The 17,173-nt window shown below is 43.3% G+C and overlaps 1 protein-coding gene across 1 annotated transcript in view; it reads right to left on the bottom strand.

The window, feature by feature from the left end:
• Positions 1–17,173, bottom strand: part of FRMPD1 (FERM and PDZ domain containing 1) — an 84,578-nt gene that overhangs the window by 16,074 nt on the left and 51,331 nt on the right. The window contains exons 4-8 of the mRNA XM_019949125.3: positions 15,243–15,400; positions 14,288–14,390; positions 10,800–10,845; positions 7,137–7,244; positions 3,448–3,543 (exon numbers count right to left, since the gene is read on the bottom strand). Of these exons, the coding sequence (XP_019804684.1) occupies positions 3,448–3,543; positions 7,137–7,244; positions 10,800–10,845; positions 14,288–14,390; positions 15,243–15,400 (511 nt within the window). The remainder of the gene's footprint in view (positions 1–3,447; positions 3,544–7,136; positions 7,245–10,799; positions 10,846–14,287; positions 14,391–15,242; positions 15,401–17,173) is intronic.

The following is a 17,173-nucleotide window of genomic DNA, read 5'->3' as shown; positions in this document are numbered from 1 at the left end:
CCCAAAGCTTGGCACTCAGTGATGCTCAATAAACTTTCACTCAGTGAATAAATAATCATCACAGACTCATCATAGACGCCCTGCCAGAATCTCAGATTTAGTAAGTGCCACACCATCAGGTGCTACCTGTTCCTCACAGCTCCCGATTCTGAATCCTCTTCCCACTTGCTCCATCGCCCTCCATAACTGACCAGTGACGAAGTCCTGAAAGGTCTATCTGCTTCTGTAACTCAACATTAATTCAATGCCTACTGTGAGCTGGCCATGATGGACAGCCCCTCACTGGATTCTGTCCCCTCTCTCCATTCTCCATTTGGCTTGAGTTCACACGTTTCTCCTGGCTTTGTTGAGTGGTGCCCTAAGGACCCCACCCCGCCACCCATCTGACCGCCACCTCGCATCTAGAGCAGGGGTTGACAAACCATCACCTGTGGGCCAAATCTGGTCCACGGCTTGTTTTTGTAATTAAAGTTATATGGGAACACAGCCATGCCCATTCTCTACAATGGCAGAGTTGAGTAACCATGACAGAAGCCCCATGGCCTGCAAAACCTAGAATATTATCTGCCTCTTTACAGAACAAGTTTGCTGACCCCTGATCTAGAGAAACTTGTCTAAGCCTTGTACTCCTCATGCTCTCCCTGGCTCAAGAATATTCAGTGGTCCCCATGGCCCACTAGCCCAAATCCAGACTCCTTAGCTTAATATTCAAGGCTCTCAAGTATCAGGTGCCAGCCCACTTCTCCCACTTTATCTTCCGCTGCTTCTTCCAATGTACCCTGCTCGCAAGCCCCATATACTTGCCAAACTTTCCCATCATTGGATCTTTTGTTTGTTTGTTTGTTTGGGGTTTTTTTGCGGTACGTGGGCTTCTCACTGTTGTGGCCTCTCCCGTTGCAGAGCACAGGCTCCGGACACGCAGGCTCAGCGGCCATGGCTCACGGGCCCAGCCGCTCCGCGGCATGTGGGAACTTCCCGGACCGGGGCACGAACCCGCGTCCCCTGCATCGGCAGGCAGACTCTCAACCACTGCGCCACCAGGGAAGCCCATCACTGGATCTTTGTTGGTGTCATTCCACATGCCCGGGAAGCTGTCTTCACCTACCACTCCTGACCCATTCCTGTCCATCTTTCCAAGTCGGCCTCATAGGCCATCACATCCTGGGGGCCTTTCCTTGCCACCCAGCTGGAAGCTCTCTCTTCCTAGAGCCCACACCACACCATTTTCATATCCCGATTTCCTGGTTCTGAGCACACTGTACCCACAACAGTCTCCTTGTGAAATAACCCCAGGTCTCATCTCCTCACCCCAGCCCCACCCCAAGACTCTAGGCTCCCTAAGGGAGTGACCTGGCATAAATTATTTCTGTATCATCAACAGCTTTGCCGGCACACACAAAAGAGTCACTAAATGTTCACTGGGTCAAATGACATGTTATTTTCCTTGATTTAGAGAAAGAGGTTTTCTAATGTAAGAAATTTGCTTCTCTTGAGAAGGCAGTGGGGAAGAGAAGTCACTGATGAACTGACAATGGTTTTTCCCTTTTTTACCCATTTGGGGATTTGTTTACATACCCCCCTCTTTCTCTGTCATAAAGAGCTAAAAGACTTGCTTTTCAAAAATTTGGCTACTACAGGGAAGTAAAATTAACCAGTATTATACCAGCTAACTCCTTGCCCATTTCGCCAACTCCATCTGTCATCTTGGCTTTAATTCCCCTGTGGTGTGTGTAAGTCATCTCAAAGTCTTTTTGGCCACCAAAGGGGGACTCACTTTAAATAAAGCATCCCCTCCATTCCAATGCACTTTGCTCAAAGATGACAGAAGTAGACACCTTGTCTAACGCATTTGCACAACTTTCATGCAGAATGGCAGCGTGGCCACCTCCAGTGCAGGGTTCAGAGACAACAGACCAAGTTGGAAGCCAGCTAGGAGCTAGCTGACCTTGACAAGTTTGGGATCTCTTGGGCCAGTGTTCTCATCTGAAAAGTAGGTTAATAATTGTCACTTTACAAGGTTACTGGGGGCATTGAGTGAGACAGTGCACGAGGAAGTACCCAGGGAAGTGCCAGACATGTAGTGAACACTGAACAAATCCATTCCCCCCTCCCTTCCTCCATTGGGTTTGAGCTTCCCAGGGTCAGACAGGCTTTCTCCAGCTTCTCCTCAGTCACACCAAGATAAGAATGGGATAGAGCATTTGGGGCAGCCCTAGGAACTGCCAAAGGGAGGTGCCAGGGAACACTGGTGTGTGAGCGTGCATTGAGTATGCATGTGTGCACTCAAGTGCGTGTGCGTGTGCGTGTGTGTGTATCTTGGCTACTGTCCAGTACCTATAGCTGCACTTGCCCACCTGAACCTGCTCTTCCCCCGGTATCAGAAGAGCTGGGCTCAGTGTTGACTCTTACACGATTTTTAATGTTTGAACAACTCCTTTTTTGCTTCTTCCCTGGTGCCTCCCTCTAACACTATTTGCTTCCTTGTTCAGAAACTATAGTGCCATCCCTTATTGTCTATGGATAAAATCCAAACTCCGTTGCCTGCCATTCGAGGCCGTCCCCAGCCAGCCTGTGCCGTCTCCCACTCCTCCCATGAGAAAATGGCCTGTGTTCCAGTCCTGTGGGATGGTTTACTGCTTCCTGGGCAATGCTTGTCTTACTGGCTCTCTGCCTTAGTTCATGGGACTTCTTCAGATTGATGTGCATCCTCTGACCCCTCAAAAACCCTGTCCCCACCTGTGCTTGTTGAAGTCTTAGAAACCCTTCAAAGCTCGGCTCAGGTCCAGCTTCCTTGCAAAGCCTTCTCTGACGTCCCGACAGGACAGAACATGGTCAGATAGAAAGATGGTGCTCTTTCCCTTGCATGCTGGGCACTTCCTTGTCCCTCTCTCTACAGCCCTTACTTCGTCCTGCCCTGGACTACTGCGAGTTCCAAGAATGTCCATCTTCCCTCAACTAGACTGCAGGCTCCTGGGAGACAGAGACCACTTTCTACCTCATTCTGTACCACCTGCCTCAGAGTATCTCCTCTGGGGGAACTTGTTAAATGAAAGTCAAACTGACTTCCATCCAGAATAGAATTCACAGGGGCCTGGACCTGCCCGCACACCTTGCCTGGGATTTTAGTGACTCTAGTCTTTTGGGTAGCAGGTGGAGTCCCATACAAGAGGCAGGGAATCCCAGTGGCTAAGGGTGAAAGCTTATGAGTTGTATTGGGTACTTCATCTCTCTGAGCCCTGATTTCCTCCCCTGCAAGACGGTGATTAAAATACCAGCTTGCTGGGTGTTTGTGCAACTAAATGAGATAACACAGTGCTTGGCTTACTGCAGGTGGTCAGACCATGGTGGTTGTGAGATCACCAAGGTAGCTGCCTGGCAAGATGCCCCCGGGGTCCTGGGAGCCAGCAAATTCTCACTGGGAAAGAGATTCAAGTTTATTCTGAATACCTTCACAGTCGTGTGTGCCTCAAACTTGAAAGCTTTGGTCTGTCCATTCTCCAAGTACACCTTGAGCACGTTGGGCATACACAGCAGAGAATTACCCTGGAAAACACAAGAGTAGTGTTGAAACTGTCCCTTCCTGTCCCTGGGTGTGACAGATCCTCAGCTTCCCTGGCCCTGCCTGGTGAAGAGAGCAGGATTTTCCCCAACCTCCTCACCACGTTGTAGATTGATTCTTGACATTTGGAGATTTGTCCAATGGATGAGGTCTATGCCACACAGATACCGGCATGCTTTGTTCCAGGGATAGCCACTAGAACTGGAAGACGGTGAAGAGTGAGCCCTGCCACGAGCATACTGACGGCACTGTGTGAGCCTGTACGATGTCACGCGGCCATCAGCTGACACTTCACTGCTGGTTGCCGCCCTTATGGGATGCAATTTGGCAAGTCAGGTGACAAGCATGCACATCGTCTCAGATGGGCCTTTCTGAGATTCTTGCACTGTGCCTTGTGGGGTTGGGTGAAATGGGGGGTAGGTTGCTCCCTCAGAGCCCCCTCAACATTTTACTATTTCATTCCCTACAGTAAAGCAACACCAAAGGGCAGAGGGCTGCTCTCCGTCTCTACTCATCCCAACCATCACTCCGGATTTATGAGAACAACTGCCCCCAATTCTAATCTCTGCAAAGAGTTTGGGTACAAAGCCCACCTGGGTTAGAAGCTTACCATCTTTTTTCAAAAACCTGACAGCCTTTTTCAGATGAGAAGTTTGTATCTTCTAAATATAAGGCCACTTGTATCGTTTAAGCAAGACTCACATTCATCACTCTACATAACTTTTTTTTTAAACCACAGTACTTTTATGGAAGAAAAAGGAATATGGTCATATCCCAGTGCCATTTCACACTCAGTCAGGGATGAGGGATTTCACATCGCGCATGTTGTCATCTCACTACTCTGGTTTAGGGTATTTAGAAATCTTAATCTTTGGAATTCCCAAGTATGACATGCTTTCCTTGATACTTTATTATTTGTGATTTACCAAAAAATACATCCATAACATCATCACATAACTAAGGCTTTTCTCTAAGGCTTCTTCCAATTTTTATCTATACCTGTAAGTAGCTTTTAGAGAGCCGTACTAATAGAACATGCACGATTCTATGTGCATTTTTACTCAACACATATACACTTCTTCATGTGGGTTTAATGTTTATAATTTTAATGGACTTATAAAGAGTCTGTTGAGTTGAAATATCAGAATTTCTTTAACCATTCCTCTGCCCTAGACATTTAACATTTTTTCAAATTTTTTGCAATTTACCTATCAGTAAAACAGATATCTTTAACTACATGGATTTTTGCATTTAAATTATGTTATAGACTTAAATTAATGAGAATGTGGTCCTTGGCCCACTTTTATGGCATTCATTAAGTTTTGTTTTCTTCTACTCCCAGAGATTAAATCAATTTACAAAGCCACCGATTAGTACATGAGTGTAGCTACTTTCTTGGCATCAGGGCTTACATTTTTCTTTATTTGTGCTCATTTACTAAGTACGAAGTAGCAGTTCTTAATATTTTCCTTTGCATTTCTTTAACGGTTAGCAAAGTTAAGCATATTTGAAGTGTTGGTTTCCTTAAGTCAGACAGAGAAAGATAATACTGTATGATATCACTTATATGTGGAATCTAAAAAATAAAACAAACTAGTGAATATAACAAAAAAGAAACAGACTCACAGATCTAGAGAATAAACTAGAGGCTACCACTAGGGAGGGGGTGGAGGGGCAAGGTAGGGGTAGGGAATTAAGAGGTACCAACAACTATGTATAAAATGAATAAGCTACAAAGATATATTGATCAGCACAGGGAATATAGCCAAAATTTTATAATAACTATAAATGGAGTATATAACCTTTAAAGATTGTGAATCACAATGTTGAAACTTGAAACTTATATTGTATATCAACTATACCTCAATAATAAAAAACCCCCAAACCCCCAAATGTTGGTTTCCTATTTCAGATTCTTCTAGGGTCTTAGTATGTTTCAAGGGAGAAAGTTTAGCAACTGATTTTATCATCTTTTAAATACTTGAGAGGATGAAAATGCAGGTCACAATGATGAACTCTTGCTGGTTTGGCTGTCTCTGCCTCACGTGGCTGATACAGAGACTCGGTACCCTGAGCTGCAAGTCTCCCCAGGGGATCTGGTTCACATCTGCAGAACTCTTATTCTCTACCTGTTCTGTTAGTTGGTTCTAGCTTCTACTTCTCTTTACTATGTACTACTCTTTTTTTTTTTTTTTTTGTGGTACGCGGGCCTCTCACTGTTGTGACCTCTCCCGCTGCGGAGCACAGGCTCCGGACGCGCAGGCTAAGCGGCCATGGCTCACGGGCCCAGCCGCTCCGCAGCATGTGGGATCCTCCCGGACCGGGGCATGAACCCGTGTCCCCTGCATCAGCAGCCGGACTCTCAACCACTGCGCCACCAGGGAAGCCCTACTATGTACTACTCTTAAAAACACACGTTGAATCAAAATTCAATTTGCTGAAGAGGTTTGATCCATTTTCACAAACATGGACACACAGAGACTCAAATATTTCAGACTGACAGGATCTCAGGTCTTTTCTGATTAATACATTAGGCCTCCCACTAGACCTTCCTGAACAAATCCACCTTTTACTCTGAGGGCTAACTGAAGGTGGAGTCTGTTAAGCAGCAGGACAAGAAGAAAATAAGGGCTCTCCAGATGTGAACCAGATCGCCTGAATCTGGTGTTACAATGGCCGTGACTCCCCATTCACTGGTCTCTATGCTAAGAAAACCAGATAAGGACAAGTTTCTTGAAACTCCCCATTCACTGGTCTCTATGCTAAGAAAACCAGATAAGGACAAGTTTTTTGAAAGTTTCAAAATCTATTATTGATCACTGAATTCAGAATGGTAATAGTTACAGACCATCGGGTGGGAAATATTTAAATTATGAATATATGAGTCTTTAACAGTCCACATTGAAAACATCAAACTCTAGCCAACATTTTCCCTTTACAAACTTGCCTTCTGAACCCTCATATCCAACCACACCAATCCTGGGTATTCCCATATCAAAAAGGACTAGACAGCATATCACAGTGGAAAACAGAAGAACTGAAGTCACACAGACCTGTGCTCCTGTATTTCTAGCTATGTGATCTCAGAGGTTAATTCTCTTAACCTCTCTAAGCCTCTGCTTCCTCTTTTGTTAAAATACCTCCCATGCAGGGTATGGTGATGACTAAGGATTATGTACCCAAAATTCATGCAGTAGAGGTTCAATAGATGATGGGCTGTTTAAAAAAACCAAAGCCACCCCCCTCCCCCAGCCCCCATCACTACTATCAATATATCACCTTCAGAGGGAATACTAAGTTTGAAGATTTAGAATGAGAAATGAACAATTGGAATCTGTTGAAATTTCAAGGGCAGAAAAATGGAGTCACAGAATGACAGAGCCACACCCAGTGCGTCTCTCCCTGTCCACCATTTGCAGGTGCCTCACTAAGGGGGCACAGAGCCTCAAGCAAGCCCTCTGCACTCCCTCTGCATCCCCTCCATGCTGCAGATTCCAGAGTCCTCAGGAGATACATGCCAGGAGGCAGCTCACCCACTTCATGAAGAGTCATTTCAACCTCCTGACCAGTGACGCACCTGGCTGTGTCCGCTGACGAGCACTTCCTCTGCAAAGTGCACCTTCACGGGGTTGGTCTTCAGCCTGGCTCGCTTCTCCTCCGTTAGGAAGGAGGACTTGGGGACTCCCTGTAAAACATTAACACGACACACTTTAGAAAAATGTGGGACTTTCATAAAAGCCATGTACATCTTCTCGTTTCTTAAAAACAAAAGCAAAAGCTTGACAGCTGTTGAGAATTCAATTAAAACCCACAGAGAAGGACGACATCCCATTAGAGATCTCTTTTCATAAAATTTAGGGATCTCAACCCAATGTTCTTATGTGTCTGAGGACAGCTCAAGATTCAATACAGTGGCCAAAGGCTGTGGTATGATGAAGACAAAGAGAACTGGCCTGTGAGCAAAGAAACCTGAATTCCAACCCAACTTCAGCTACTCAACAGTTCTGAGAACTACCTCAAACACAAATTGTTATGGAAGAAAACCAGTTGTGTGTATGTGTGTGTGTGTGTGTGTGCACACGTGTGTGTGTGTGTGTGTGTACACACTCCTTTCTTTGGCCTTCAGTCTTCTCTTCTGCACAGTATGGGAACTGGACCAGGAGGCAGAAACAGCATAATTCTAATGAGCATGGGTTCTGGGGTCTAACTACCTGAAAAAAGCCCAGCTCTACTGATTTCTGCATGTGAGACCATGTGCCTGTGAGGCTATGGTGTCCTCATCTGAAAAAGGGGGATAACCAATACATCTACCTTGCAGGATTCTCTTTTGGCACAAATTAAATAAGTATTAGTATTAATATTATAATAAATAATGTATTATAATTAATAGAAATACAGATCTATACAATTAAACCAAAACATATTTTAATCATAAAATTCTGTGTCCTAGAGAAGCAGTAATTAGTATTCCAACTTAGGATTTTATAATTCCTAATCAATTTCAAATCATTTGAGGACTCTAAGAATCCACTTGGAGAAAGATGAGCATTCTTGCTGAAGTAAAATATGTATGATCATTTGTCTTATGATCATATAACTTCTGGTGAGAGGCCCGAGCGGGCTAGACAATATTCAGGGCGTTTCTCAGGGGCACAGGGGCCATCACCTGGGCTAATATCAGCTTTCCCTGCAGGATTTCCAAAGTCCAGTATTCATACTCCTCTTTTCTTGGCAACCTCATAGGAATCTTAGGAATGGTACTGGAACATGTTAATTTTCCTCTCCCTATACTTTTTATTTTTTAAAAGGAGGCAGCTATATGCTGCTTCCCTCTCTCCTTACTTAACAAGTGCTATCTTTTGCTATCACTCTTGGAAATAGAGTAGGAAAAGAACTACCTAATTAAGATTAAGATGTTCTCCACTGAGATGATAATCAGCTAAATGCAAAGAATCTCTCAACACCTGCATGATCATTTATAGCGATTAGCTTTCAGTATACTGTTTTTTTATGCATTGGTTTCACACTATTTCACAGGTAAATTCTTCTATTTAGAATAGAAGAATCTCCATTTATCTGTGCATAAAACACTTGGTCTTTCATACTTATGGCAAACATCCTAGTCCTATTTAGGTGGGGTTTTTTTCCTGTTCTACTTCTAAGAAACAAACAAACAAAAAATAACACTTCAAATAAGGAGAGGAGGCAACAATTTCTTTGCTTTTTAGTGTTACGGAGTTTTTGGACCACAGAAATTTAATTTTTTCCACATAATGAAATAGCTGTTTGTTCCACTGTACCTTCTCCCACTCCCTAAATGCTTAGGAATTCTTTCTGCAACTTACGACCGAATAGACACCCATCCATATTGTTGACATTTTTACGGTTTGTTTTTTATATTTAAGTCTTTAACATCAAATGGTGCGAGATATGTCCCAGTACAATTTCTTGAATAATCATCTTTTCTCCCACTGATTTGGGATGCCATATTTATCATATACTTAATTCTTATACTGGTATCTATTCTTGGACTTTCTATTTGATTAGATTGATATATCCAACATTTCATCAAAATCACACTGTTTTAATTACTGCAGCTTTATTAGTTTTAAAATCTAGTATTTCAAGGCCATCATTATTCCTTTTAAAAAAGATTTTCTTGATAAGTCTCACCTTGATATACTTTGTCAAAATCCAAATAAAAGTCCCACAGGGAGTCTGAATTTTCCTTAAGCATATACATTAACATGAGAAAATCCGACATATTAGTAGTCTTCCCATCAAGGAACATAATATGTAACTCCTTTTATATTAAAGAAAAATTTTACTTCCTTCAGTATTATTCTAGTTTCCTTCATGTAAGGCCCACATATTTCTTTTCCCTAAAGTTCTCCTATTTTTTTTTATTTTTCCCTGTAAAGAACTAGCCCTTGGATTTATCAACTTTCCAATTTTTTCTGTTTTCCAAAGCATCATTTAGATTTAAATTTTTATCATTTTCTTTAATCTGCTTTATGCTTGTTTTATTAGTCTTTTCTTCCTACTTCTTGCACTGAATATTTACTTAACCTGTTTTCTTGTTAAATAATAAAATCACTTTTAAGGTTATGTATGTTACTCTGAGTATAGCTTCAACTGTATATAAGTTCTAAGAAGTAGAGTTCTAAATTTTAATTATTTTCTATCTAGTCTATGATGGTAATTTTTGCTTTTCCATTTGATTCTGTCTTTACTTAGGAGATTGCATTTTTATTCCAAATGACTGGGTGGTTTTAATTAAGTTTTTTTTTTTTTTTTTTTTTTTGGTACACGGGCCTCTCACTGTTGTGGCCTCTGCCGTTGCGGAGCACAGGCTCCGGACGCGCAGGCTCAGCGGCCATGGCTCACGGGCCCAGCCGCTCCGCGGCATGTTGGGATCTTTCCGGACCAGGGCACAAACCCATGTCTCCTGCATCGGCAGGCGGACTCTCAACCACTGCGCCACCAGGGAAGCCCCTTAATTAAGTTTTTGATAGCTATCAATTTGTGTTTTATTATATTCTGAAAAAGAGACTTATACAGTTGTTTCTTTGGGGAATTTAGTTTTTTTGGTGGTCTGGTATGTGGTCACTTGGATTAGATTATTAAATGCATTATTAAAATTCTCTATGCCCCTATTTATTTTCTTGTCTATTTGTGGCCAAGGCTAAGAGGTATGTACTAAAGTTTCAAAATGAGAATTTTCTGTCAACTTTTCCTCCTTGGTAGTTTTCTCTTACAATCTGATTATATACTTTCCCCTGTATCACATATAAAGGACTACTAGGCTTACAGTGGTTTAGGATGGCTGGTGCCTTTCTGTGCATCATCTGTGCCACACCTTGCCTTGAGGCCGATAAAACACGTTCACATTCAACACCTTGTTGGGTCCTCAGAACAACCCATTAGATAGACAAGGCAGTTACTGTCCTCATCTCTGTTTTACAAAAATCAAAACTGAAACTAAATGACTGCTCCACAGTGATATCACTCAGACCTGTCTTGAAACTCCTAGTTTGGTACCCTTGTCATCCCACTCTGCATAATCACAGGTCTGTCTCCTTAGCTGGACCATGAGTTCTTGAAGCCTGGACCCACATCTGTGTCCTCCACAATACTGGCACACAGGCTGTTTATTCTACGGGGGATATTCTGCTGGGGGTACAGGGTCTTGGGGCCAAGAAGGGTGAAACTAACACACAAGACATAAAAAGAGATATACCGATGTGCAGCGAACAACTGTGATTGAAAGAGAATCTTCAGCTTCCCTGAAAAAAAGAATAAAGGTAAAAAAAGTCATCATTCTGGGTGATACACGTGTGTGTGTGCGTGTGTGTATGTGTGTTAGGGTCAAAAAGACTGGTAGGATTACAAAGCAGCCTCTCTTGCCTCAGCTTCTTTGGCTCAGCAAAATTGAGGACACTGAGAAAGCAGTGATCTGTGAAGGAACTTCAGCTGTCCCAGATACCACTGCTACCTTAAGAAAATCTTCAGATACTTCCCTCTACCATCTAGTCCATACCTACAGCCACTAAATTAAGTCACTTATCTTTCTTTCTTTTTTTAAATTTTATTTTATTTTTGGCTGCATTGGGTCTTTGTTGCTGTGTGTGGGCTTTCTCTAGTTGCAGTGAGCGGGGGCTACTCTTCGTTGCGGTGTGTGGGCTTCTCATTGCAGTGGCTTTTCTTGTTGCAGAGCACAGGCTCTAGGCGCGCAGGCTTCAGTAGTTGTGGCACATGGGCTCAGTGGTTGTGGCATGCGGGCTCAGTGGCTTTGGCACAGGGGCTTAGTTGCTCCGCGGCATGTGGGATCTTCCTTCACCGGGGATCAAACCCGCGTCCCCTGCATTGGCAGGCAGATTCTTAACCACTGCACCACCAGGGAAGTCCCCACTTATCCTTCATTTAGTCTATATGATGGAAAACTCATCCGGTTGCTATGACCACTAGCTAGGTTTACATCCAGAAAAAATTTTTAAGAGAAAACAGAGCACTAACACAGATAACTTAGGTTGCTATTTCAGAAAACTGGCTAAACATTCATGAAATAGAATAAATGAATGTGGATAACACTGATCAGATAAAAGCCAACAAGTTTATGGTGTTTGGGCACACAAGTTTGGCGGGTCCAATCATTTAATCAAATACTAGACATTTTTGTTTTGTTATAATCTCTTAGGTTCCAAAAGTGATCAAATCAACCAGATAAGTGCCAAACTTCCACTTTGCATTAGAGGACAGAGCTGAAAAATCAATTCATATTTTCCTTTATCTCTGCCATTGCTAGAGAAGCAGTTTGCAAAATAATTTCATTTGATTTCTTGCAATATGAACATTTAGGCCAGCTGCTGCCAGTGTGTTACTTCCTCTAACAGATAAACTCAACCTGAGGTTTCTAAGTGCCTGGGGATTGCCTCTTTTCCATTTTATATAAGAACAGGTCTTTTTCAAGAGAATTCACAACAAACCAACGTCCAAGTACTCTCAAAAGGACAGTTTGGCCTCACAGATAATCGGAGGAATCAGAGAGATTTTGTTGGGTTTTTGTTTGCTTGGGTTTTAACTTTTATAAATGGCAATGACACTGGGAATTAAGCTAAAAAAGTAAGCAGTTCCGGGATTCCCACACAAGGCATGTAGCTGAGAGTGCAGATGCAAGCATACATCAGGTCACATCCCTGCTCACAAGTCTTCAGTGGCTCAGTCTTCCAGGAGGAGAATAACCCCTGAACTCGCTGTATCAGCACCAAGACCCTCCATCATCCGGGCCTCACTTACCAGAACTTTTCTCTAGGTATCCAGTGCCTTAGACAAACTGAACCGCTCAGTATCCCTACTCCCCAGCCAGTCACTCCTCCTTGTCACTCTGCATGGATCACCCTTCACCTCCATCTTTGTAGCCCAAATTCTACCCAGCATTAAAGGTAGAACTTGGCCAGCCGAAATACTTCTGTACTCTTCTCTGTTTTGTCAAACCACAACTTCCCCACAAGTCGGAGGAATCTCCAGCGTTTACAGCCCCTTTCCCCTGCTTCTCTTGAGACACCGTCTGCCCTCAATCTTAGCGGGGTATATACGAGCTGTCTCTGTACTACCATCCTGTAAGTGTCTGGGGAGTGGAGCCCCTTTGCCCCCAGGGTTCCTTGCCCATTGAACAGATCAGGGTTCAATGTTACCTAAACATTCAAATTTTGGTCTACTGTTTTAAATTGTGAACACTTTTGTTTATTAGTCAGAGTTTGATCTAGCCTGGCAGAGATATTAGTAGCAGTGAAAATCTAAAATTCATTTGCTGGAATGGAGAAATTCTTTGAGAAAACCACCCAGTAACTGGGAAAGCAAACTTCATGATTTCCATAACCATATTTCATTTTTTAAAATGAAATAATCAGGGCTTCCCTGGTGACGCAGTGGTTGAGAATCCGCCTGCCGATGCAGGGGACACGGGTTCGTGCCCTGGTCCGGGAAGATCCCACATGCCGCGGAGCGGCTGGGCCCGTGAGCCATGGCCGCTGAGCCTGCGTGTCCTGAGGCTGTGCTCCGCAACGGGAGAGGCCACAACAGTAAGAGGCCCGCGTACTGCAAAAACACACACACACACACACACACACACACACAAAGAAATAATCAAATCCTTTCCTGGCTGCCCCATCCACTCACCTTATTCCCTAGCAATCTTGAAGCAATATTGGGCGTGGCTGAGAGGATTCTATTTTCTACACTATGATGGATTCTCTGTAAATCTTATGTTTCTCCACAGCGAGACTGTGGACTTCCTGAGGGTGGAGACTGCATCCTGCATTTTCATTTTCTCTTTCTCTGACTTTGTTATTGTTGCCGGTTATTCAGTGTGTGCTGCACATGATAGGCCCTCAGAAATGAAAACCACCACTCACAAAAAGGCACAGACTAAAGTACAAACTTGAAGTATCTTCAAGCTGGCTTTCCTCTAACTCTATTTCTCGTTTCCCTTTATTTATATTAAAGTCATTAAAACAGTGTTGGGTGAAAGTTTGAAAAGACAAAGGACTGCACGTGCCTATAGAACATCTGTCAGGCCTCCTCACTCCTGTCACTCACTTCCTCTGTCTTAAAACCAGGGTCGCCAACTGTCAGTGCCAACCACATTCACTCATTCCACTGAGCACCCACTGTGTGCCTGGTCTTAAGGAGATCATGGTCAAAGCAGAAATTGAGACATTTACAAAAATCACCAGGACACCAGGTAGAAGCTGGTAGGTGCCATACCGATGGAACTACGTATGCCTACAGGCTGCACCAAGAACATTTAGGAAGAGATGTTAAAAGGGTTAAAGAACAATAAGCAGACTTAGTGTCAATTTAGTCTAATTTTGGGCATATGTTACAACAACCCTATACATCCTAAAGGGGTAGGGCCTATGTATTATTCATAATTACATTCCCCGCAGCGCCTAGCACAGTGTTTTGGGCATTGCAGGGGGTTGATAAATAGAGCACCCTGTGCCTCCCCATCACTTCTGTAGGCAGGTGAAAGAGGGCAGATAGTAACCGAGATGGAATTCTAAAACAAGGCTGTTATTGCTGCTTTAAAGGAGCCTGCACTTTACTTAAATCCCAGGGATATCAGTTATGCCCTTTCTGTCTCCCACCCTTGCTCTATAATAATCTGTGCAATATATATAATAATATATATAATAATTCTGTGGATGATGGAAGACAATTTAGTACCTCAGAATATCGACCGCTCGTTCACAGGAAAGGTCTTCAGCAGGCTCGTTGTTCATCTGGAGGATCTGATCACCAGGGAAAAGCTTGCCATAAGCAGAGCTTCCTGTTGAAGAGAAAAGAAGTAACTGATGTTCATGCCAGGAGAGCCCAGACCCCACGTGTCACAGCAGCTCACCTGAATGGCAGCCTGATCCAGTCCCCAGGGCACTGGCTCACCCACACCCCTGGCCAGACTTGGGCTCACATGGATTTCAGTTTTCCTGTTTACAAAGCATGGATAACGTACCTACCATTCATCACCTTCAAGGGATGTTAGGAGACTGTCCAGGGAAAGAAGACTAGCAGAAACTCCCTGAATCAACAGAGCTGGCCAGCCAATCTACTACATTCATTGCTAAAGAACTCTGGGGTGTGTGTGTGTGTGTGTGTGTGTGTGTGTGTAAATTCAAATTATTAGATTTTAACTAGTCCCAGATCTCACATCAACACATAGCTGAAGTATGACAAAAAACACTACACATTCCCAGCCTGCTCATCTTCACCCTGATACAGCCTATATTTTACAGACTCAAGTGAAAACAAATCAATAATTTCTATTACTGTCTGCCCAGAAACTCTCCCCAGCTCAGAGCATGTAGGGTTCAGAGAGGACGGCTGGTCCCAATACTGTCACTGCCCCTGAGACTGGCCAGGGGGCCACGGGTGGGCAAATCCCTGCCTGAGGCCAGTGGACCTGGGGTGCAGATCAGCAAGTACACTTGGAGCTCCTCCCTCCCAGCACCACAGGAAGGTGCAAAGCCCTAGACAGAATTAGGTCGAAATTAGATGTGCCCTGTCTAGCTTTCTGGGGTAGCGTTTTCTACATTATGTTATAGCACAGAGAGATGGGAAGAGAACGAGGGATATTTCTCCCCAAGAAGCCAAAATCCTTTCTTGTTTCCCAGTCATCCCCTACCTGCTGTGACGGCCACCACTGTGAGGGGAAGGGTCTCAGAAATGTGAAATCCATAGTCCTGGAGGGGATCATCTTTGTCTATTTTTACTGTGTGTTTCACAGGGATGATGGTCTGGGTTGGGATCCCAGGGGGTCCATCAGCTGCAGCATCTTTAGCCCTGGAAGAGAAGGAGTGTGTAAAAAAGACAGAGAGGGGAGTCTAGTTGGTCGCCACAAACCAGGTCAGCCCTAGGCATTCTGGAGGAGGAAGATGCAGAGCTAAGTGGATACCAACTCTCCTCTTGAGAGAGAGACGACACAAATGCCAGTAGATAAGACAGCGGGACATAGCACCGTGCTCTAAAAGAGAGGTCATGAAGTGCTGTGGGTACTCAGAGAAGAGGTAGAGCAGTTTTAACTTTGTGGGCTAGAGGAGAAGGAATCAGGGAAGCATTTGCTACCTAGAAGAGGTGGCATCTGAGAGATATCTACACAGCCCAAATCCTGGCACACACAAGATATTCAGTAACTGCTGCTGAGTGGATGGATGCATAGATGCATGGATGGGTAGGTGGATGGATTCATGGATGGACGCATGGATGGATGGGTGGGTGGATGGATGGATGGGTGGGTGGATGGATGGACGGACAGGCATTCCAGGCAGGGGGCACTGCTTCAGCAGAGGTACAGAAGAGGAAAAACATGGACTGTGAATAGGAACAAGGAATTGCTCAGTTTAGATGTCTAATGATGACTAATTTTTATAGGTGAGTTGTTTCTTTGGTGATTTTTTTCTTTTTTGCTTTATAATGAACGTTGCTTCCCCTTCAACTTTGTAACTGTGAGGATTCCAGTATAAAATCCCAGATATTGCAGACTCCCTCTATATTAATTGTTAAAAACATGTATGTTCTCTATATATCTAAAAGCAGGTAAGTTGAAAGTTATATTTTCTATCTTTCAATACCACAAAGCGAATTTATGAGCTATTTTTCATTTGTCTGTGGCAAGTGATTTTTTTCCTTCTAAGAGTCAGTGGTTCTTTCTGAGGAAAGTCAAATAGTGATGGGATAAGGTATTTATTGTCATTATAAAAAAAACAACAGAAATGTGGAGGAGTAACAGCTCCCTCGGGGCTCTGCAGCTAAGGTTCATCATTTATTCTCATCTATTTACCAAACACTGTCAGGAACTCTGCCCAATGCAATAGGACCTCGGTTATCTGAAAATCACCTCTCTGTCATTTATAATAATCTCAAGTTTCAACAAGGACCAGGAAATATTAAAAAACTGCTTCGTGGAACCAAAATGCAGGTGACGAGTCCAAGCCTTATTACGCACATTATTCATCAAGGAGCTCTCTTAGGAGCGAGGAGAGGATTTCTCCTAGGTGAGCATATGGGTAATACTGAGAAGTGTTAGAAGACAGACTTAACAAGAGGAAAGAAACAGAAAACTCTGATAATTTATACTGAATAAAACCCATAGGTATTCCTGATTTTTTTTTAAAAAGAAAACTTTAAAGCTCTGAAAGGACCTTTCTAAGTAAAATAAATAATATAGTGCACTGAAAGGCAAAAATCAACACCTGCAGTCCTTTGAAAAAGCAACAGGAAGGACACCCTAGACTCTACTCCTATTTAATGTGGCAGGAGAAATGCCTGGAATACTTATCAGAGAAGGAAAAATGATAAGAGGAACAATAGCGTACCTTTTTTTTCCTAAACAGTTGATGATCTACACCTAGAAAATGAATTCACAAAGAGAATTGCTAGTGCTTAAAAAATAGGTTTAGTGGAGTTGCAGGATAAACACATAAAACACAGCCACAAAAAGCATCCAACAATTCATTAAAAACAGAGTAGCTGAATGTGTATTAGGCGCTAGGCATTCTTAATAAGCTGATGCAATAAAGGAAGACACAAGTAAAACTGAGGCTGGATTCCTGGTTG

The sequence above is a fragment of the Tursiops truncatus genome, chromosome 6 (genome assembly GCF_011762595.2).
Source record: "Tursiops truncatus isolate mTurTru1 chromosome 6, mTurTru1.mat.Y, whole genome shotgun sequence".
NCBI classification, from domain to species: Eukaryota; Metazoa; Chordata; class Mammalia; order Artiodactyla; family Delphinidae; genus Tursiops; species Tursiops truncatus.
This window is presented reverse-complemented; position numbering and strand designations above follow the sequence as displayed.